Below are 23,146 nucleotides of genomic sequence, written 5' to 3'. Positions count from 1 at the left end.
CCAAAGATACTTTAAAAAGGCTAAAACAGAAAGAGCTAATAAGGAAGGTGCTCAAATGTACATATAAAAGATGATAAGCGTGGTACAAGGACAAGGTACCCCCCTACCCCAAAAGGGTCATGCACACTCTGGAGTGTGACTCATTCACATTCTCTCTCTCTCCCTAATACAAGCTCTAAATGCAACCACACAACGAATACCAATTATAGTCAGACAAACAAGTACACACGAGCCACATTTGCTGATAACATTCTTACCCCATGGCATGCTAAGCTGGGCACTGGGGACACAAAACTAAATTCAACTTTGTCCCTGCCTTCAAGGAACTTCTGGTCAAACAGGACACAGACATTTCAAAGAGCACTCACAACACCTAATGACTAAGCAGCTCAGGGGGCGACAGGAACACAGAGGTAGGCACCAGGGATAAGGGAAGACACTTGAGAGTGAGGACTTGAGGTATGAGTAGAAGTTTGCCAGACAGGGAGAGGCACAGCCAGGCAGAAGTGGGCCCAGCATATATATGCCAAGGCTCATGGGCATGAGCGAGAATCAAGTTCCCTCCACGTCCTACCAGTGTCTAGGGGAGATTTTGTGTTGCCCCAGCCCAACAGGGCACACTCACTGACAGATACAAGTAGCGGTACTCGTGGGAGATGCAGCGGGCAAAGCTGGGCAGCCCCCAGTATGCCACGCCCTGGGCACTGAGAAGACAGCGGCGGCTGGCGGACCCTGCAGGGGACAGGACAAAGGGTTGGGTATGGGGACCGAGCTTTCACCCACTTCATTCCACACCTCAGGATAGAGGATCAAAGAAGCTGGGGGCCCAGAAGGGAGCAGCCAGAATGGCGAGGCGAGGGCGTGAGGGGAGAGCCACATACCCCCTCACCTGAGGCATTGGGGGGACACTTGTTGTAGATGATCTCGCCAGCAGCCGCCTTCTTCCATGTCATCAGCATCACGTACTCATCCCTGCACATCTCATGGAAGGCTGTGGGTATAGTGGAAGGGCTCAGCCAGGTCCATACGCTCGTTCCCCAACCCCCAGGGTCCTGCGAGCAATACCTGGACACCTCTTCTCACTGCAGGGCTTCACCTCCTCTCCGGTGCCTTCACACGGGTAGCCCTGCGTGCCCGTGGCCTGGCACATGCGGAAGCGACGCTGCCAGCCTGTATCACACGTCTTGGAGCACAGGCTCCACGAGTTCCACGGCCCCCACTTGCCATCTGTGGCTATAGGAAAGGGGGGCGTGAGCGGCCCCAGGTGCCCCCAGGGCCAGGACGGCCACCTGCGGCCCTTGCGCTGAGCACTCACCAGGGCACTCAAGGTTGCTGCACTCGCGGGTGTCCGTGAGGGCACCTGTGCACGTGGCCCAGGCTGGGCCTGCCACACTGCACTTCCGGCTGCGCTGCTGGGTCCCATTGGCACAGGACGTGGAACACGGGCCCCAGGGACCCCATTCTAGCCACTGGCCTTCCACTGCATGGGGAGACACAAGCAGGGGTGGCCGCTGAGCAAGGAGTATGGGGACTGGAGGGGGCAGACCACTGCAGGGAGATGGCAGAGCCTGCTAAGCACTGAGACTCGAGACAGGCCAGACTCACTGGAGAGAGGTGGATGAAGGGGTCTGGAGTGAGCAGGTGGGGCCTGGGCCTGGGCCTGCCTGCCTGTCACCAGCTCCAGGAACACAGGACACCTCTCCACTCAGCATCAAGGCACACATCCTCTTTTGGCTAGGGAAAGGGGCCCCAGGGTCACCATCTGATCCATCTTTGCCTACACTTAAGCCCAGCTTTATGTCCCCTCATAGCCCAACTTGCCATGAGCACCAAAGTGCTATGAACAGCAAGGGTAGCTCAGGGCTTAGGAAAAGGGGCACTGGCAAGCAGCACCCCCTTTGATGAGGTCACAAGATGCCAATTCCACCTCAGATAGGCCAGGTCACCTCCCACGCTGGCAGTCTCCCCGTGCTTGGTCAAATTTCATGGGGCCCCCAGGGGTAGGGCACTGGACCTGACTGCCTCCTTTGTCTCCCGACCCCCACCCGGCTGGGCAGCGCCCGCCTGGAAGCCCGTGGGTGCTACTGACCCGGGCAGGCAGCCATACTGCAGAGCTTAGTCTGCAGCTCGGGACCCTCGCAGGCCTTGCCGCCGTGCTGGGGGGGCACGCAGGTCCGCATCCGGCTCCGGGACCCCCTCCCGCAGCTGCGAGAGCACAGGCTCCAGGACCCCCACTCCTCCCACACGCCGTGCACTGCAAGGAAGCACGTGGCCGGTGGCTGGGCCGCACCTTGGCCCCACCCACTGCCCATCTGCCCACCAATCAGGAGTTCCAGCAGTTCTGCGACCACTCCTCATTGGTTCTGCCCTGCCCCAGGACTCAACCCTTTGAGAGGGTGTGGATGACATGGGTTTCTATTCCCAACTCACACAGGATACCTCCTGTGGACACCCAGACAGGGAATCTGGGATCCATCCAGAAGGGGAACCAGCGGTCCTCTCCTGGAGGGACAGGAAAGCCCAGGAAAGGATACAAGATCTACCCCCACCCTATCCCACATTATCCCTCCCCAGCCCTTCCCACCCCCAGACCCAGAGCAGGAAGCCAACATGGCAGGCGTGGGGCAAGAGAAGTGCCCCTCCACCCCCAAGCGCATGAACACACAAATAGACATGAACCTCTACACGGACACTGACACAAAGAGCTCACACTCCAGAACACAGCTTTGCCCCAGCCCTTTGCAAGCTCCTGTCACAGCCCCAAGTACCAAGACCCCTGCCCAGGTAGCCCTATCTTAATTCCATAGCGGGAGCTAGCCAGGGCCTAGGCGCCACTGCCCTCCCTCAGTGGGAGGAGCAGGACTGGCAGACGCTGTCCTGCCCCTCACGGTGGACCCCCTGTTCCAGGCAAGCACATGCGCATTCTCCACTCCATGCTGAACTGTGGAAGGTTTCAGGGTCTACAGGAGGCTCCTTGGGGAATAGGACGAGGAGTCAGAGAAGGGAGGGGATGGTCAGGGAAGGTGTCACTTTTTTTAAAGTGGCATTTGTCTTAGATCTTGAAGGACAGGATGAATTTTGATAACCCAGGCAGAGAATACGGAAATGCAGGGAGGTAGGAGTGCTGGTGTGGCCAGAGCAGAGGGAACATGGAGGGCAAAGAGTGTAGAAAGATGAGCCTGATTACCAGGCCCTAGGCGTCTGGGGAGTGATGTGCCCAGAACCCAGCCCACTGGCCTTGCTGTGGGCCTTGGTCGGATTCATCTGTGTCCACAGTGCCCTGGACTGGGCTGGGCATGGTGTGGGAGACATTCATTTGCTGAATAAAAGGAGACAAGCAACCATCTTTGGAAGATTAACCTGCCCGAGTCCCAGGCAGGACCTAACCCTGCAGGCAGACTGGGGAGGATGGGCATACCTGGGCAAGTGGCTGAATTGTTGCAGGGCCGGGTCTCCCGCAGGGGCCCGCTGCACAGGGTCCCATAGGGGGAGGACACACAGGAGCGGGTCCGCACCTGCAGACCCTGCCCACACGTCAGGGAACACACGCTCCACGGGGACCACTCCTCGGCCGCCGGGTCTCCTACAAGAGAGGGACAGCGTCGGCGGCAGGGGGCACCTCCCAAGCACTCAACCTCATAGGAATTCTCCTACCCTGACCCCAAGTGACAGGCCCTTCGGGGGCAACACAGCCCTGCCCACAGGACTCACATGGCAGGGAGACACAACTGAACTCCAGGACGTACACACAGATGGGCATAGACACACGCCAAACACACATGCCACCAGATACCACACGGGCCTCCGCCACAGAGGAAGGGAGGCGGGCCCGAGTTACCTGTCTGCGCCAGGTATACCCCAGGCTCATCGGCAGACCTTGGCCACTGGGTTTTCACCTTCGGTTCCTCTTCCGGCTCCTCACCTGGAACACGGAGGTGGTGGCAGGGGCTCAGCCAGGGCCAGCTCTGTCCTGCCATAGTGGCAGGGAGAGGGCAACCTCGCTTGCCCTCAGACGGAGGGTCTGGAACCAACTGCAGGTGATGCTGAGAGGGCATCACGTCCTGCCCCCTACCCCACGACCACCATTTTACAGATAAGGAAACTGAGGCACAGAAGGCCACGCAGGACTCACAGCCTCACAACCATCCTTTCCTCCTCTTGCTTCAGCCAGACTAGGGGAGACTGGAGAGAAGCGGCAACTCATATTAATGAGTTCTGAGAGGTTTCTGCGCCAAGTGCTGTCACCAACCTATCTCCTTTGATCCTCCCCTGGGAAGCAGGGACCACCATCTCTGTTTAAAGATGAGGAAACTGAGAACTAGAAGGGGGAAGTGACTTGTCCAAGATGACACAGCTTCATGGGCCTGAAGCCCTGGCTCTTTCCCCTCAGAGAGCTGACTCCTAGGGCTAACAGCCATGCCGGCCATCCGTGACCATCCCCCAAGCCTGCCTCCAGGACACGATCCCTGCCAAGCCAGGGGCTGGGTCTTGGGCCCAGATTCAGCTCCCCAGGCAGCACTGGACTGTGACCTGGTAGTGCAGGTAGAATGCCATTCCTCTGAGACCCAAGGGCCTCGGGCAGGTGCCTACAGCCAGCAGACCCTCCTCCCCACTGACCCTATAGCCAGGAGAACAGCAGGTACTCCAGGAGGCACTGCTGCCTAGGCCTCAGCTTCATGGGGCTCTTGGCTGCTCTCACGTATGTGTCTGCTCTAGGCCTTGGAAGCACTGCTGGAGGAGAGGCTGGGAGCTCCCATTCTCCAAAGCCCGCCCCTCCTGCCCAGACGTGAGCTCATCCACACCCTCTCCCACGGGCTGGGTAGCAGGGATGGGGGCAGATGTGAGTGCAGAGGGGAAAGACCCAGCTCATGTAGAGGCTGCTGGGCAGGTGGGACTGGAACAGCATTGGAAGACAGGGTTCAGCCCATGCTGTCCCCAGACTAGTAGGTACTCTGCTCCCTCTCCCCGGGGCCTCTCCTATTTCTAAAAGCCAGGTTAGCACAGCACAGGCACTCTGAAGGAACCCAAGAGGGTTGTACTCTTCCTGCCCCCTGCTGCCCAGTCCAGGCTCTGCACTGGAGAGAAAGCTCTTCCTGACAAGGCATGAAGAGTGGCCACCCTGAGGAAACCAGCTATCCAGGGGGCCTTCAACTGCCACTCAGCCCAGCTTCTAGTCTCATCAACTCTGGCCACCAGGACCAGGATCTGCTCTATATCATCCCCAGAACTTCTCCACCATCTCTGAAACCTGGACCCCCAGGACATCTTTGGTCAGGCAACCCTGGACCCCAACTGGGACGAGGACATTGACCACCTGTGTGACCCTGGGCAAGTGTCTTTGCCTCTCTGATCCTATTTTTACCTCTATGAAACAATACTTGAATACCCCCTAACTCAAAGTCTGACACAAGGACTCCGTGACAGTAGGTCATGACGCCCTTAGCACCTTGTTTGGCACGTGGCAAATGCTCAGAAGGCAGGAACTGTCGTGTATTTTTACCATCTCCCCTCCCCTCACAGCCTCCACCCCTTCTGCACCCTCACATGCCACCCCTCAGCCCCTGGGCCCCCTCCCTTTGAACAGCATCTTTGGTCCCTCCTGGCCTCACTTTGGGCCCTGCCTCCATCAGGACCACCAAGGTATTAGTGCCACGCCTGCCAGCTCCTCAATCTGCTCACCCAACCCTTCCACCACACCCGCTCAGCCAGTTCCCCGCCCTGGATCCTTGTGACAAGCTGCTTTCTCCACGCCCACCCCCAGGCTGCTGAAGAAATCTACAGTTGTGCCAGCTGGCACCATGACAGATTCAGGGCTGCACATCCGCTGGGTGCCCGGACTTCTCAGCAGCCTTTCTGGGCTCCTGCCTTCTCCATTCCCCACCTCGGCTAGCTATGCCAGACCTTGACCTCTCTCTACTTAAGTCTATCTCCACCTACTCCCTCTGCAACAAGCTCCTTTACAGAAAAAGCAGAAGCTATGACACGGGAGCCCCCCAGCTTCTTGCTCCACACTTCCAACTCCTAACTTTCCTGCAGCCCTTCTCAAAAAGGCCAGCCCCTCAGCCTGGTCCTGCAGCCCACGCCCCCTCTTCTCTGGAGGGTACCATCCATTACCCCCTCTCCCGTCAGCATTTTCTCTCCTCATCACATAGCTCCTGAATGTATCCAGGCCTTCTGCATTCCGGGGGGAGCCCTCTTTTGACCCTCTTTCTTCCTCTGGCTACTGCCCTCTGGCTTCCTTCTCTTCACCATCAATGAATGGTCCACAGCTGGCACTCGAGTTTCTCACCTGCCACTCATGTCCTGACTCAAATGTCACCTCACCTGGTAATCCATTGCTGTCGGGCTCCTGACCACATCTTTCTACTGAAACCATTCTTGACAAAGTCATTAACACCCTCCTTGCTGCTAAATCCTATAGACACTTTGCAGGCCTCGTTTCACTCAGCAGCATTTGACCTTGTTGACTCTTCCTGTCTTGAAACACACTCCTCCCTGACTCTCCTGCTTTCCTCCTGCCTCTCTGGCTCCTCAGTCCCAGGTTCCCTGACTGGTCTATCTTCCTGCTTCTTCCAGCATTCATGCTTTGTCCAGGTTTCACTGCATACTCTGCACCCCTCCCCCAGGCTTAATCAATCCCCTCTGAATGGCTGCTCCCAAGTCATTATCCAGAGTACCTCCCCTTCACATCTACCTAGCATCCTGCCTCCTGAACAGGTCTCCTGACAAACTTAGCATGTCCAAAATAGGATCGTCATCTCCTCTCAAACCTCTACCTGTTTGTTCCCCACCTTCTTTCCCTGGAAAACTCCTACTTGACCTTTAAAACCCACCTCAAATGACCTCTCATCTGTGAAGTTTTCCTTATTCCCCTGCTCTCGAGGCAGAATTGGCTGCCCCCTCTTCTGTGTGCCCTCTCATCACAGATGATTCCATCTTCTGTCTGAACTTCCCCTCACCCATGAGCCCTTTGAAGGAAGGCTGTGTGAGAACCCTCTCCCTGACTGCAGTGAACACAGCACAGAATCTGGTCCAGGGAAATATCAATAAACACCAACGAACACACTGATCCCATCTTTCCCCCACCTCCACCCCAGCCCATCAGGGTCACTGGAAACAGTTGTTCATATCTTGAGTATCAACTCTGCCTGGCAGCCCTCCACCAATTTATTAATGAACGTGACACCCTTTATTAATAAACATTCTAGAGATGCCTTCGACCCGTTGCAAATCCAGCCATGAGTCCCCTCATCCAACTCCTGTTTTGGCATCCTGACCATCTTCATCTCTGTGACAACACCCCCCCACACACACACCAGCCTGGCATCCAGTAAGCCCATCAAACAGGGACATGTGACAGGCCAGCCTGACTTGCTTGTCGTGGACTCACACTGTTTCCTGAGCTCTCCATGTCTTCTACTAACTGCTCACCAGCCGTTTATGGACCAACCCAACAATATAACCAGAGGTGATGTCCCTGGTTTCCAAAACACCCCCAATTAAAAATCAGAACATGCCCCAGGTCCCTTTCCTAGCGTCCTGGGCTGGGCCAGAGAGGGGAAGGAATAAGCCCAAGGCCACACACACTGACTGCCCTCCCCTCCATTTTCGCCCCCACCTCCCTCAGAGGAGTGGCCAGCAATTTATCTCCCCCACATGTGAAAGCCAGTTCTCCCTGAAGGGGAAAGAAAACAGGTAAAACCAGAGGTGTCATCTACACAAACAAATGTTTATTCAGCATCTACCCAGTGCGGGCCCCAGCCAGCTCCAGGCCCAGAACAGAGGGAATCTGAGAAGAAGGTGAGCCAAGAGGACAAGAGGGTCCAGGAAGGGCTGTGAGTGCCACCACCCTCCCAGTGAGCTGGAGGGCTTGTTGGAGCGGGGGTCTGATACTCGCAGGCCTACAGTCTACCCGACAGACATGGGCTCAGACAGACCTGCTGCCTGGGACAGGCTTCCCTGCTGAATTCCTAACCACCGTTGAAGAGTTCTGTTTTATTTTGAATAAGGCAACACTTACAACACAAATGCTACCTGCCAGTCTACACTATGCATTCCACATCACCTCATTTCATCCTCATTTGGACAGGATTTCCCATTTCCTAGTGAGACACGAGGCTCCAAGTTCTCACATTGGAGAGAGGCTGATGGAGAGTCACACCCAGGCCTGCCTGACTTCTGAGGCCACTGCTCTTTCCACTGAACTGCACTTGCTCTTACAAAATGCAACTCAACTTGGATCACCTCAGAAATGCCCTTCCTAATTCCCCTGGGACTCCCAAGTCACTCCCTCGTCCCACCAAAGGCCCTCAGACTTGCTTCTATTGTCCTGTTTCTAATTGATCCTTTGTGCATCTACTCCCTGTCTTCCAAGGCAAGCCTGATTCTCCTCTGCAGCCTCCGAAGTGACTGTGGGAGACGGGCTCGACACACACACTCCCCTGCTCAGGCAACTTCAGTGGCTCTCCGTTGCTCCAGCCACAATGTCAGCCTCTGAGAGTGGCATGCTCCAGATCCTGCTGACCTGTCCAGTCCTGTTCTCCCCTCTCCACCAAGCAGCCAAGCACACTGTGAGGCCATGTGGAAAGTGGGAAGGGCATAGTTTCGGGAACCAGGTAGATGTAGGTTTGATTCCCAACTCTGCCACAGTCTTGCTGTGTGCCCTTGGGGGTGCCTTTGTGCGCCTCATGTCTCTGAGCTTAAAAATCTTCAACTGAAAATAAAGGTGACACTTCTTACCACAGGTTTACTGTGAGAATTAAAATCAATCTGCCAACATCTTCTACATGTCAAATGCCACCTCCTCCAGGAAGTCTTCCTAGGCTGACTACACAGGGTTTTAGGTATGCCTGTCCCGTCTTCTGTGGCTTAGACCCCAGGCTGCCTCCTGCTACAGCTGTGAATATCCTGGGCTCATCCCTCTTGTAAGCCCCAAGGAAGGGTCTTAATCTCCCTCTCCCCTCTTGCACTGAGGACCTAGCTCTGAGCAGCCAGACACAGACAGGCATTGAGCAAACATAGGCCAGACATCCCTGAGGGTTCGTATACTCAGCCACACAGGGGCCACTCTTGTCTCACCCTGGCACTGGTAGGCAGAGTTGGCACAGGTTCTCTGCCATTTGAGCAGGGCTGCAGACCCTGCTCCCCAAACTCCACACAGTCCAGCCTCCTCAGCGTCCGTTGTTGGGAATGTGTTAAAAATAACCATGATAATCATCACTTCCATGGAAGAGAGTGGTGTGATTTACAAAGCAGTCCTCCCTCAGTTAGGCTTTCTGCATCCTCCCTGAGGCTGGCCCCAGAGTCCTGAGTAAGGACCAACTGATCCCCTTAACACGTGGTTCCCCGGCCCCAGCAGTGCTTCTTGTACCCCATAGTGCATCAGAATTCCAGGGGTGCAGGGACAGAGGGAGGTAGTTTCTGAAACCTCCAGGCCCTGCATCTGCAGTCCAGTGCAACTGGCCTTATGAGAGACCAGAAACCCAGAAGAAGATAACTTCTCCCCCAATCCGCCAGTCTAACTGCCCAGCCTCCCAACAAAGCTAGCTGGGTCCCTGCCACCACCCCCATGTAGCCAGGAGCTCCTTGAGAGCAGGGACCATGTTTGACTCACCCTGCCTCCCACATGACGCCCAACTTCTTGCTACCTCACTTAAAGCCTTCGGCCAACAGGGCGAGGTCCCAGTGTTTGGTGACGGCAGTCAGAGCCTTGGCTCTGTCTCCCAGCACCAGGGCTACTGTCCAGTAACACCAGTCTGCCATATCTCCCCTGTATCCGGCATGTTCACACCTCTACACCCTGGCATAAGCTGTTTCCTCTGCCTCCAAAGCCTCTTCTCCTACGGGGTTTCCCAAAGTATGCAGTAGGAGATGATGGGGGGAGGGTGGCTCACAAACGTGCCATTAAATAACATTGGGTCATTGACAGAGGAAGTTATCCCCTTTCCATGTCTCTTCTAATCAGGGTGACTATTTGCCAATCTGCCTGGGATACTCGGGATGCAACTATCGCTCCAATGTAATTAATAGTACTCCCTCTCTGCCTTTATAACCCCAAAATATCCCAGTTTAGATGATGAATTCTATGGTCACTTACATTTAATCCTTCCAAATGCATGAAAGATAAAGCCTCTGTGACTTTATCACCTTTAACACCTCCCCAGCAAAGGCCGATTTCTCTATCTAACAAACTGAGAGGAGAGGAGCATTTGGCTAGAATTTAATAACGTTTTGTTTTCACTGTGGTTGTCTTTGGTTATCTTCTATTTCAGATAAGTGATACAATTTTTCCATTTATGATATGGAATTTCTTTTTAATATAATAAATATTAAAAGCGATTCAAGGGGCCAGCCTGGTGGCTCGGGTGGTTGGAGTGCCGTGCTCCTGATACCGAGGTCACTGGTTCGATTCCCACGTGGGCCAGTGAGCTGCACCCTCTACAACTAAGATTGTGAACAACGGCTCTCCCTGGAGCTGGGCTGCGGTGAGCAACCGGAGGTTGGCGTGAGCTGCTACGGGCTGCTGTGTGCTGCTATGTGCTGCCAGGAGCGGCCAGTGGCCAGCATAAGTGGCCGGCAGCCAGAGAGAGCTGCCGTGAGCAGCTGACCGGCAACTGAAGGCTCATAATACCAGCATGGGCCAGGGAGCTGTGTCCTACACAACTAGACTAAGAAACAACGGCTTGAACTGTAGTTGCGGCGGTGGGGGAGGCGGAAGGAGGGGGTAAAAGCGATTCAATTTAACGAAAAATTTCACAGGCCAGTGAATTCCTATTCACTCCTCAAAACCCAACTCAGAATCACCTTCTTTAGACTTAGACTGCCTTCTCACACCTTGGTGGTGATGGGGCTAGAAGGATCTTCCAGGAAATGCACTGTATGTGCTAGATCTTCCTCCACCCCACCCAGAGAGAGCCCCAAACAGGCAGGTAGGGCCCCACTTCCTGCCACCAGGCTGGCCAAAAGAAGACAGCAGGGCCTGAGTGCTGAAAAAAGAAACGCCAATCTAGGACTGGGCTGGGCAGTTCCCAGGCAGGGCTTAGAAGGGTGCAGAAGTTCTGGATAGCCAAGGGCAAAGGGCATTCCAGGTGAGAGAAACAGCCTAAGAAAAGGCAAGGAGGCCAGAAAGCAGGCGGTTCCGGGGCCACAGTTGAAAGGGTAGGAGAGAATTAGAGGGAAGGCTGAAAAGCAGGTGGCAGCTGGGTCCAGGCTGGGGCTGGAATGCCAAACTGAGGAATTTGGGCCACAATGGGGAGTCACTGGGGGCTGGATCAGGGAAGTAACACACAGAGAACTGGGGGTCCTGAGGCCCCAATTGGCAGCACCTTGTCCAAGTCACACAGCAGCAGTGGCAGAGTAGAGATTTTAACTTACTCTTGCCTCCCAGGCCCAACACTGAGGGGTCCGCAGGCTTACCTGGTGGCCATGACTCAGGAATGGAGCCTGGATGATGGGGAGGGTGGACTAGCAGCAACCAGCCAAGGGTGGGACAGGGCCTGTGATGGGAGGCGGGGAGTATAGCAGAAGGAGGGGGGGCAATCGCAAGAATGAAAGACACTTTTTCCCAGGTGTCACTCTGCACAGCCATCCCCACTGGCTGGTGCCTCCTGATTGGTGGGTCAGTGGGCAGGAACTATAGGTCAGGGGCCAGCCCCCAGGAACTAGGCTCTGCCTGCCCCGGCCTCAACCAGCCTCCGTGCCAGTCCTCCACTGAGCTCCTTCCTGCCTGTCTTTCCTTTCTTCCTCTCCCCCTACTTAACAGATTGCGGCAGCAAGATGGCACAAATTTATGGCTCAACTCACCAAAAATAACAAGAGATCTATCAAAGGCAGTTTGCGTGAAATTAACAGGCGCCTGTACCCTCTTGTCAAACGCACTCAGCTCTGAGGCCGGCCCAGGTACTCCGCTCTGCCACTGCCCACCAGTTCCCTGCCTCATCGCTCTTCCAGTACCAACCAGCCCCATCCCACCTGGCCTTGCCAATGATCCTACTCAGGGTGTCTCATAGAAGGTGAGCACAGCTCCCTGCCCCAGTGCCTGGCAGAGGAGCCAGGAGGAGGGTCTCATTCTTCCTGTTCACCACCATCCCCAACAATCTTGTTCTCAGTCTGGCAGCTCCATGTGCCAGCCAGGTCTCCTGTTGGCCCAGTGGGGAGGAGATGAAGAGAAGCATGTAGGTGAGGACAAGAGCTTGGCAAAGGTGGTGCTGCCATCAAGCATAGAGTGTCCTGGGCCTTCATGATGCCACTGGCCCTCAGACACTCCCTGCCACATAGAACGAACTGAGTGTTGTCCCAGAGAGGTTGGGCAGAAGAGAGTAGGTGGCAGAGAGAGAGTCTCTTGCCTGCCAGGGGAGAGGAAGGGGCTGTGCCAGCCCAGCTCTGGGCCCCAGTGTGCCATGTGAGCCCACTTAGGATGGCTGATGTCCCACCACCCCATCCCCCGCCCCGCAGCTCCCCACAGAGGTCCTCCTACAGGCAAGCCCATAGAGCAGCCTGGAAACATGCCAAGCAGGACAAGGGGCATGAACCGAGGTCAGGCTGGGATCCCAAGGCTCTCTGCTTAGAAATGATACCAGGCCTCATGTCCAAGAACAATCAGTGTCCAATCTCCACTCATGCTCAGTCCCAGAGGCTGATGATGGTGGGGACGATGGTACCCTTCTCGTCATCGGTCCTCTCTGATGTCCAGAGACATCCCAGCTACCAACCAACTCCTGCTTCCGGCTTCAACCAAGCTGGGCTGGCTGCTCCTGGCTCTGTGCTCCACATGGCAGCCTGCCCAGATGGTGCCTGCCCAGGAGGGCAGAGCCTTGCTCTATCCACTGCGGACCACTGGGCCAATGGACCACAGGGAAAGCCAGACAAAAAAACCCACTCTCTGCTGAGCACAATTGGGGAGGCCCTCACAGAGTGGCAGGCAGTGGCAGCCAGGCAGGAAGAGTCATAAACCTCCTGATATACGCCTGGCACTCTCCGCAGATGTTCGACAAAGAAGCAAAATTCAATTTCTTCCTGCAGGCACTAAATCCCAGGCCAGCCTCCAGGGCCTGTAACCTGCCCACGGCCTCGTTGTCACTGGGACGGCTTCATTGACTGCTGTTAAAAGGCCAGGCTGGCCTAGGGGAGACGCCAGAGCAAGGCCACTGGGCACTTGCCATGGTTGGGTATGATGCCAGATGTCTCATGGGGGAGGCTGAGAAGCCCCTCCCCCAAAGCACTGGGAGAGATTATTGTCGTGATAAACACCCTCTCTCGTTAATTCAGGGGTATCTCCCCATTTTATAGACAAGAAACTGATGACAAAAAAGGTGGGGGAAAAATAAAAAATTTTAAAAAGGTGAGGAGTCCACTCAAGGTAACAGTCGAAGGCAGTACCCAACTCCAGGGTTCTGGTCTCTAAAGCAGGGATGGGGACAGAACATACTCCAGGACTCCCAGCAGCCCCCTGCCCCCGGAACCCCACGGCTCCTTGTAATTCTCTCTCAGTCAGCTCTAGATGCCACTTCTGACTTACATCCCTGCGTGACATCCTCAGGATGCCCAGCCAACACCTGTTATCCCAAAGGGAGAAACTGAGGCCAGAGAAGGGCAGGAGCTACCTGTTCGTACCAGAGCTGAGGCCCAGATCCCAGATCTGCCTTCCTCCCAGCCAGTCTGTGCCAGGCCCCTGGCTGGTCCCCGGCACTGTTTAGCAGGCACGCAGGATCCAGCTGAGGGGTTTAGGGCCCCAAAGTGGCATGAAGGCAGGATGGCAGAAGGGAGCTGGGGTGGGAGCAGGAGCAGGCAGGACTCAAGGACTCGCAGAGCTTTTGCCCAGTCAGCAGCTGGCAGCCTTGGTCCCAGAAGACACGGGCCCAGAAAGGGGAGGCAAGGGACCCTGGGAGCTGAGCCAGCCCAGCCCTCCAAGGCAGCCTCGAATCTCTTCACCCAGGGACATTTTTCTGCTCCTCCCTTTGCCTTGACCCTGGGGCCATTGCCAAAAATCAGTGACCCATGTGGGCAGGAACACGTCCCTGCTCCCTGCCTACTCCAGCATCCAGGCAAACTTGTCAGTTTGCAGTGCCAGGGCCTGCCACAATCACTCCCAGCTTTGGGCCTTTGTACACTCTGCTCCCTCTGCCTGGAAAGCCCTCATCACTCCTTGGGCTTGGCTCACTTCCACTTGTCCTTCAGATTTCTGCTCCTGTATCACTTCCTTCAGGAAGCCTTTCCTGACTGGACCATTAGGGGAACCCCTCCCTGGGTTTATCATGCTGTGTTGTCTCATCAGTGCCCCCACTCATCCACCTAAACTGCAAATTCTTCAAGAGGGAGGCCTGACCCCAATCCATTTTGCTGACCCCAACATCTGGACAAGGCTGGACACAGATGACATGAATGAATGACTATATGAACGGCCCCGGGATCTGCCAAGATGGGCACCAGCAGACACCCTCAGGCCCCGGGACACACACACCCCACTCGGGTGCTGCTCAGACTCACCATATCTCATCTCAGTTGTGAACAGGTCATTGCTGCTCTCCGAGTGCAAATCAGCCTCAGCAGGTGGGGCTGGACCCCCAGGCACCAGGGCATTGGACAGAGTGTGGGCGGCAGGGGGACCTGGAGGCGTGGTGGTGGCAGGACTGGTCCCCGCCTCACCAGGGCAGCTGCAGCCCGGCTGGGCAAAGCCACAGGCCCTGCCAGCAGCGCGGCCACACTCCTCACTCCAGCGGCAGAGCACACCACAGGTGAACTGGCTGGAGTTGTTGTTGTTGATGAGCAAGACCTCGACAAAGCGGAAGGCCAGGGCCGCGGGTGCCAGCAGGCGCCGAGCCTCCGAGGGCTCAGCTGACAGGCACAGCTGCACGAAGTTCTTGTCAAAGTGCAGGAAGGTAAAGGGGCCTGAGCCGCCGCACAGCTCCAACCCTGCTGCTGCCTCCTCCTCCTCTGGCCGCCCCACCTGCGACTCCACCTGGGCCCCTGCTTCCTCCAGGCTAGGCCGCAGACAGGTAAAGTTGACCAGGTAGTGGTCCAGAGGCAGCAGGCGAGGGGCAAAGTGGGCACACACTTCCTCCTGGCGGTTGAAGCGCAGGTAGAGGGAGTACTTAGTGGGGTCAGGGTTCTCCAGGGTCCAGGAGCAGCCTGAGGCGATGGTAGGAAAGAGGTCCTGCAGCGAGAAGGCCCCGTAGAGTACGCCCGAGGCCAGGGCGGAGCAGGCACTGGGGTCAGGGTCGAAGGCGGTGGCCAGGTGCAGGGACAGAATCACAGATAGTAAGAGGGGACAGGCTGGGGTCATCCTATGTCCCTTGCCCTGTGGAGAGAGACAGTGGTCAGTGGTCCCAGGCACAGCCAGCATGGGCTCTGAACCTCCTGTGGCTAGCTGCAGATAGTGGGCCTCATGGTTAAGACCTCCTGTGTGACCTTAGACAAGGGACTTGACCTCTCTGAGCCTCAGTTTCCTTACCTGTAGAATGAAAGCAGTTGGGAGAGTGCCTGGAATCTTACAAGCCCTTAAGAAACATTTGTTGCTGTTGTTGTTTTTGTTGTTACTATAATCCTATAGTCCCATCAACCACATGCTTCTCAGCTTGACATTCAGATCCAGTCCCATCCCCACCACCCAACTTGTGTTCTCCAGCACAGTTGATCTCAGTCGCAGTGTGTCGTGATCAGCTGTGAGGCGTGTCATGCGTAATCCAACAGTAATTGTCAAAGCAGCGATGTTTGACAACGATTTGCTTTTTTATAACTCAGAGCGATTCAAGGTTATTCCCAGAACAATGTCATTCTCACTCACTTGCTTTACTGAGTGGGAGAGAAAGGGGAGGCATTAGCGCCAGTGCGCCAGGGACTGCACACAACCTGAGCCATGCCATGGGAGAGCATCGCGAGTATGAACGTCAAGAGTATCACTGTGGTGGATTTCCTAGTGGAAACAAGTGGGAAAGGCATCTGCAAAGTGGGTGCAGTAATTCTCCTCAAACCCCTCTTCCCCACCCACCCTGGGGCTACCATCCAAGACCTGGCTCAGAGCCTGCTACCCCCAGTGAGGCCACCATGCCATCTCCCTGCTGTTAGCGCCCATAGCCCTGGCCTGAAAGTCCACACCACCAGTCATGACCTCTGTCCCTTGCTATCCCCCCAGGGCTGGTTCATGCATTTCATAAGTATTCAAGCACCTAAGAGTGAAGGACCAGAGTTCACTGATTTCCACCTTCCCCTCAAAATGCTGCCCTAAGCTGAGCTCCCAGCAGGTGTGAATGTCCTCTAGGTGTGGAAGGGCAACAAGGCCCAAGCCCAACCCTAACATACACACAGGGCAGTTAGGCCAAAGTGGACAAGGGCTGGTTGGCGGGGCCCCTACAGGTGCCCTTCCACCTGCCAGGAGAGAACCTCCACCCAGAGCCTGCCCAGCCTCTCTATTCCAGCTGTCCAGAAAACAGAGCCTGGTGCCTGGGCTGGCTCAGCCCCACTTCCAGCCCTGCCCCCAAAGCCATCCACACTGCCTCCTTCCTCCATGCCCACAGCATAGCTCGCAGACCTGAATGGGCCCCTAGAGCCTGGTTGTTCCACATTAGAGGAAAAAAGATGAGGCTCGGAGAGGGGAGGAAACCTGCTCAAGATCACACAAGAGTGGCCGAGCTGGGAATGGATGGAGTCCAGGATCTGAGGCCCCAGAGTAAGTATCTCTCTCATCCACCAATATGGTCCATCCCTTTCCTTGCTCAGACTTCAGGACCAATGGACAAGCCATTAGCTCTGGGTACTGAATTACAAACATAGGAAAATGCACAGATATGGCTAGATTTTCCCAAGACAAAGCTGCTCCCAAGGACAGATTTCTCTTGGCTTTTCAGAAGTCTAAAGAGTGGCCAGAGGTGGGGCGGGGGGAGGGGGGCAGCCAGCACAGGAATTAAAACCCCAGAATTCCAATCCCTGTGCAGCATCCACAGAGCTCCTCACTGTCCCAGCTACCACATGCTGCAACTCTGAGCCAGGCTCAGGGCCTCACCACAAACAAGCACTTGCCCCTCCCCAACCACAGGGGGATGAGAGAGAAATAGAGGGAAGCAAGTTCAAGACAGCCCCATTTACTGGGGAGGAGCCACCCCACCCTCCTCCAAAGACCCACCTGGAGTTTATTCAACAGATGGCAGAACAGGCTGTGCCTCCACTGTCCCCCCAGAGCTGAAAAAGGGATCCTGGCCTTCCCCGCCCCACATCATGCCTATCCCAAACTGTTCACCCTGCCCAGCCTGCTGCAGCACCAGCAAAGGCAGCGGCTGATGATGAGTGACATCCAATCCCCTTGCTGCCCCCAATTATTTTTAAGCAGGCTGCAAAATTCAGGCCATGGCTGGGGCTCGGTGGAGGGGAGGTGGGAGCTCATTATAACTGGCCTCGCCTCCCCCACTTAGAGCAGGCGGGGAATCTCCCCACACAGACACCGACACATGTGGGCTTGAACATCCCTGTGCCCTGCAGGCATGTACACAAAAGCATGTATGCACAGATGCATGTTTAGACAGGCGATCACAGGCATTCTGCGTGTGAACACATACACGTGCACATAGATGAGTGTGGACCGCGGATGTGTAATCTCACAGGTGCACAGGATTGTGCACACTCACATGTACAAAGGTATAAAGAGCCAGATGCTTGTTCACATAGGCAGAGATGCAAATGTACTCTCTGAACACACACAGGTATTTGGTTCTCTCAGGCTCAGCGTATGACAGCTAAGGGTCAGGCAGGATCTGATCTGCTGCTCTTTCCTTTGCGTCCCTGAAGCTGGGGGCTCAGACCCCCCACCTCCTGGGCCTCCATTGCCCCTACTCCAGAGCCCTGACCCATCAAGAAGCACTAGGTCCACATCCTTCAGAGCTACAGCCTGGCTTCTCCAGAACTGAGCCACCTCTAAAACCTGCCCAACCCTTCCTCCACTCAGTCTCCTTCAGCTACCCGCTTCACACCAATTCTTCAATTTCACTCTGGGTATAACCCTCACTGTTCCTGCTGTGACACAGACCTTTTAGGGGCCCCTCTTTGTATCACTCCCTACCCACAAAATAAGGCAAGGAGCCCAATTCCAAGCCAGGTCAGAGAGAGCCTCCCCTGGGAAGAGACCTAGAAGGATCTTTGCCTCTCAGTCAGCCTAAGTTGTTATTAGTCATGATTGACCTCCCTGAGCCTCAGTTTCCCACTTTGGATCAGAGACCATGATCCCTGCCCTCAGGATTGCATCCTCCTCATTCAGCTTCCCAGTTAGTTCCCGGCACAGAGCCTGGCACAGGGAGAGGGCTCACAAGTTCCCTTTCCCTCCTCCCCTTCCTCTTACCAGAAACTCACAAACTCTCCCTTTTTTCCTGCTGAGGTCAACTGCTGTCCCTGGGAAGACTCTTTGGGTTGAACCACAAGAGTGGCTTTGCCACCTCCAAGCCCAGTAAGCCCACAAACCTGCCGTGCACAACAGCTAGAGCAGAGACACGGAGGTCAGCTCTGAGGAAGAACTTCCTGGGTCAGGAGGTTAATGGAGAGGATAATCAAAAGGCCACTTCCCTCAGGACCTCACTGGGCTGAGATGGGTGAGTTGCTGGAGAGGGTAATCTCAGTCTCAGGGACCAGCACCTCCCTCTCCTCCCGCTACCTTCACTGCATACCTGCTTCCTCCCAGCAAACCTGGAAGTCTCACCCTCTGCCCAAGCACCCCCAGGCCCCCTTCCTCCCATTAAACCTGGAAGTCTCACCCTCTGCCCAAGCACCCCCAGGCCCCCTTCCTCCCAGAACCCACAGGTCCGCCCAGCCTCTGGCTTCCCTTCTGAACCAAAGTGGGAATCGGAGGTTTTCGCATTGGCTAGAAGGCCAGGACAAGACTATGGGGTGGGAGGCGGTGAGGTGGCAACTCAAGGCCAGGGCTGGGTCTCCAGGGATCCCCGGAATTGACCCCTATCCGCCACCGGGCCGGGATGAGGGGTGCTGCGCGGTGGGGAGCTGGGAGCTCGGGCAGCGGGTGGGGGAGGGGCGGCAAGTGGGGGAGGGGGTGCGGCGGTGCGCACATCCGTCGCGTTTATCCACCTGGCAGCTCCAATTCGCCTGGCCGTCACTCACCCTCCATCTCCCCGGAGCTTGCTGCGGGGCCCAGCTCAGGCCAACCTGCGGGCAAGGACCCCCAGTTGGGGCCTCAGGGTCCCCTGCCCACGCACCTGCTGGGGATTGGGGTCCTCTAGGTCCCCGTTCCCGGACTTCTGGCACCCAGGAGGGTGCACAGCCTCGGTCCAGCCTCTGGAGCTGGTGGGCAGGACCGGGAGGAGGAGATCTCCCCAGGGCGGCCCCTCTCTCTCTCTCGGACTAGCAGAGAGGGTGTCTCTGTCCCGGAAGGGGGGCTCCGGGAGCCTCAAGAACACCATAAGGAGGGGGATGAGGGGCGGCCCCCAGACCCCCCGGGCGGTGCCGCGCGGGCGGCGGGGGAGGGGGCGGTGACTCAGCCGCCCTCGGCCCGCCTCCCCGGAACTTTGCAGCAGCTGGAGCCGCCGTTGCTACAGGAACGGAAAGCTTTTGTTCCCCAATGTCAGGGCTGCCAGGGCAAGAGGGAGGCTGGGAGGCTGCCACTCCCTGGTGGGACCCACGACACCACACTGCCCAGAAGACTGCCAGCCCAGAACGGCCTCACGGTTCCGAGTCCCCGAGTCCCCTCTTGCCTTTCACCAAGCCAGTCACGCCAAAGCCAGGTTTTTCAAACTCTCGGGGCCCTTAGGCCAGGTGGCCCCCTAACTCTGATCTGGAGATCTGGAGCGGTAACTGCCCTGGAAAGACCTGATGGTGGCTGACCTCCTGGGGAAGGAAGAGGTTCCTCTGTGCCCCATATGCTCCTCTGTGACTGATTTCCCACGTGGGCCCCCTAACAGGCAACCTGCCTTTGGGGACTTTGAGTTGGGCTTCTTCTCTGTACTTATCCCACCTCCCAGCCTCTACACCTGAACCAGGACCTCAGAGACCTTGGTCTGGCTTTTACTGGTGCCCCTCTGAGTAGAAGTGATCCCAGAGCACTCCAGTGGGATGCTGAGGGTGGGGGGAAACTAACAGTCACAGGCTCCCTGGACCCACTCTGGGGGGCTGAGTATTTTCTGGCTTTATTATCCTAGGGGTTGTAGTGAAGTCACTAGAACCTGCTCTGCATTTCTCCTCTGGGACTATGAGTGTATACGGGCCTGACCTGGGCCTTGAAGACAAACAGCCCAACACACCTATCATTGTTGAGCATTATTAGGTGCCAGCCACTCTATATATAATCCAATTTCATTCTCCCAGCAAATATATGTGGCCGTTATTATTGACCCATTTTATAGAGGGCCAACTGAGGCTCAGAAAGACTATGTAGCTCACTTGGGTCACACAACTTTTGAACGCAGGTCATCTGACCAAAAGCTGCGTTCCTAACTACTTACTCAGCTCCTTTATGGGGGGGGGGAGACAGAGATCAGCTGGGACCTCACTTTGGGTTATAGAAATGCCTACCACACACACACCCCAAGCTAGACCTATTCCTTTCTAAAGAGTGATGGGGGAGGGAAGGAGAAGAAGAGAAGGCAAACAAGGGAAGAAAAGGGGGAAATCTCTGTTAATCTTGATCCAGGGAAGACCTTCCCTCAGGCTCCCACCACCACCAGACCCTGTACAGAGTCCACACTGACCCTCACGACTTCCCCAGATACATGCTCTGTCCCAGGGCCAGGTGGACTCCCTACCGCCTACCCTAGGCCCAAGCCAGACAGAGCCCACCTCCACCCTCACCCCCACCTAGTGGGGACTGCCCTGGGGTAGACAGAGGCTCCCTGAGAATACCTGCCCAAGCCCAAACAAGCCAAATCAGACCATCTCAAATCCAGGGGCCAGTCCTGCTGGTCTGTGCCTGATGGCTCAAAGAGTTCCAGAATTGCTGCTAGGATGAGCCCTTCCCTCCACCCCATCCTCCCCATCCTCCCCCCCCCATATGGTCTGACCACCAAGGCTGTTCTGGTAGGGCTAGCACGTGGGGGCACTCAGCCTCGCCAACCAACCTCCTCTCCCAAGGGACTTCCCAGTGCCAGTCCCGCAGCCACCGCTGCTGCTCCGGCTGCGGAAACCTGGGGTTGCCCACGGGAGGGAAAGGGGCGGCGGGTACAGGGCGGAGGGCAGGGGGCGCCAGAGGACGCCCAGGGGCCCGGCCGGCAGCTGGGAAGGCGGGCAGGCGGGCAGTATCTCACCGCCCGGGAGCCCCTCCCCCCGCCAGTACCAGACCCTTCGCCGGCTCTGCACCCGTCGCGGCGCGGAGGACTTCCCTCAGACCAAGCCGACTGCGGGAGTGGCCGCCAACTTCACAGCCTATAATGCCCTCCCCTGCCCATCATGCCAGCCCCCGGGGCTGCGGGAGAGTGTGTTTGGTGCCTGGCTCTATGTCCTGGAGATGGGAGGAGAGGGATGGAGGTTGGACAGATAGACTCCGGACAAAGATGGACACGGGAGCCAGGGATGCGGGGCCAGTCGAGATCCCGGCTAGAGAGGTGGGGGCTCCGAGCAGACAGGGGGGACACGGCCCCAAGTCCCGGCTGAGGGGGAGGAGACTTGAAGCAGAGATTGGCAAGGGATAGCGGGACTCCGGACAGATATGGGGGAGGGGGATATAGCGATAGAAATTAGACGGGTAGCATGGTCCGGGTACCGGCGCGGGGAAAGGCAGTAACTATGGGCAGACGTGGACGGGGACAGGAAGGACTCCGGGCAGAGATAAAGTAGAGGCGAGGAGCAGGGTCTGGCATCCAGACGAGAAGAGGAGATTAAAGAGGGCGACACAGTCGAGCTGCAGGTTGGAGAGAGGGGCTTTAATGAAGGTGGGGGCCGCACGGCCCGGATCCAAGCTGAGATAGGGAGAGGCTCAAGACAGCGATGGGGGTAAGGTCTGGGTCAGGATTGGGCAGGGGCTGGGGGCGCTTTAGCAGAGATGGGTAAGGGGGAGGGGTACAGAAAAGGGACTCACCAGGGATAAAGGGGGCCTCGGCCCCAGGCTTGGAAGTTCCCAAAAAGATAAGAATGGGTAGGTGCCGAACGAAGTCAATTCAGGCGGGGGGGAATTCAGCAGAGATGGGCTAGGCGAGCGCCCCGAGTCCGGGCTGGTGCGGAAACTCAAAACCATGCAGGGAGAGCTCGGTGCGGGGCTGGATGAGGATTTGGGGCCGAGCACTCACCTGGGCGCCGTCAGCAGCAGGAGCGGGGGCCGGCGCTGGCGGAGGCGACCACGGGGCGCAAGTTTGCCATCCCTAGGCGGGGGCCTGGCCGAGCGCGGGGCAGCTCGCGGCAGCCGCGCGGAGGGCCGAGGCTCCCGCTCCGCCGAGCGGTGGGTGCAGAAAAGGCGTCGCGGAGCAGCACCGGGCGGGCGGGCGGGCGGGCGGGCACCCGGCCGGGCGCGGGCTCCTGCCGCCGCCTCCTCGCCGCGCCGCCCCCCCACCCCCACCCCTCGCTCCCGGCTCCCCCGCCTGGATCACCACCCGCGTCGTGCACCGCCTCCTATTCGCGGGCGGCGGCCGCAGCCCCAGGCTCTAAAACCCGGCGCCGCATCCTCCTCGGTCTCTGAGCGCCGCCGCCGCCGCCACCGCCAAACCGGGTTCCTCCGGCCGCTCCGGCCGCTGCCCGCAGCGCGCACCGGGCCGAGTGACGGCCGAGGCGGGACGCGGCGCCTGCGCGGGCCGGGCCCGGGAGGGGGCGCGCGCCGGGCCGGGCGCGAGGAGCCGCGGGAGAAGGGGCGGAGGGCGGGGGCGACGCGCGCCGCCTCCTGTTAAAGCGGGAGCTGCGCCAGCCAAGCCAAGCGCACCCTCCCCTCCCTGCCCTGGGCCCCAGGCGCCGGCGCGGGAGAAGCCCCGGGTAAGCCCCCGCCCCGCCCGCGGTCTCCTGGACCGCAGGATGAGGCGATCCGCGACGCCCCTCCAGCGATACCCTAGGCCAGAAGCCATCTCCTGTGGCCAGGGTCTCAGGCGCCCTGGGGACTGAAGCATTTGCCGTCATCTTGTGCATTGCAAATTGCATATCTCTGTGCATGCGGGTGCCGTTCATGTGCGCTCAACTTTGCATATGCTTATGCATACAGGTGCCTTTTGTGTTCACTGCAATGTTGTCTGGCTCTGTGCATGCA

At 57.3% G+C, this 23,146-nt stretch overlaps 1 protein-coding gene across 17 annotated transcripts in view; it reads right to left on the bottom strand.

The window, feature by feature from the left end:
* Positions 1-22,736, bottom strand: part of ADGRB2 (adhesion G protein-coupled receptor B2) — a 36,646-nt gene extending 13,910 nt beyond the window's left edge. For 3 of the 17 annotated variants that reach the window (XM_081057973.1, XM_081057972.1, XM_081057976.1), the window contains exons 1-9: positions 22,206-22,730; positions 14,485-15,295; positions 3,839-3,922; positions 3,419-3,583; positions 2,090-2,254; positions 1,316-1,480; positions 1,066-1,233; positions 890-991; positions 626-732 (exon numbers count right to left, since the gene is read on the bottom strand). In XM_081057973.1, coding sequence (XP_080914099.1) covers positions 626-732; positions 890-991; positions 1,066-1,233; positions 1,316-1,480; positions 2,090-2,254; positions 3,419-3,583; positions 3,839-3,922; positions 14,485-15,280 — 1,752 coding nt within the window. In that variant the 5' untranslated portion in view covers positions 15,281-15,295; positions 22,206-22,730. Of the gene's footprint in view, positions 1-625; positions 733-889; positions 992-1,065; positions 1,234-1,315; positions 1,481-2,089; positions 2,255-3,418; positions 3,584-3,838; positions 3,923-14,484; positions 15,296-19,092; positions 19,202-22,205 lie in introns of those variants that run through there. The other 14 variants (XM_081057963.1, XM_081057975.1, XM_081057969.1 and 11 more) reach the window with 12 other exon arrangements.
* Positions 22,737-23,146: the final 410 nt, after the last annotated feature.

Source organism: Rhinolophus hipposideros (genome assembly GCF_964194185.1).
Source record: "Rhinolophus hipposideros genome assembly, chromosome: 8".
In the NCBI taxonomy this organism is placed as follows: Eukaryota; Metazoa; Chordata; class Mammalia; order Chiroptera; family Rhinolophidae; genus Rhinolophus; species Rhinolophus hipposideros.
The sequence above is the reverse complement of the archived record's forward strand: the minus strand, read 5'-3'. Positions and strand labels throughout refer to the sequence as shown.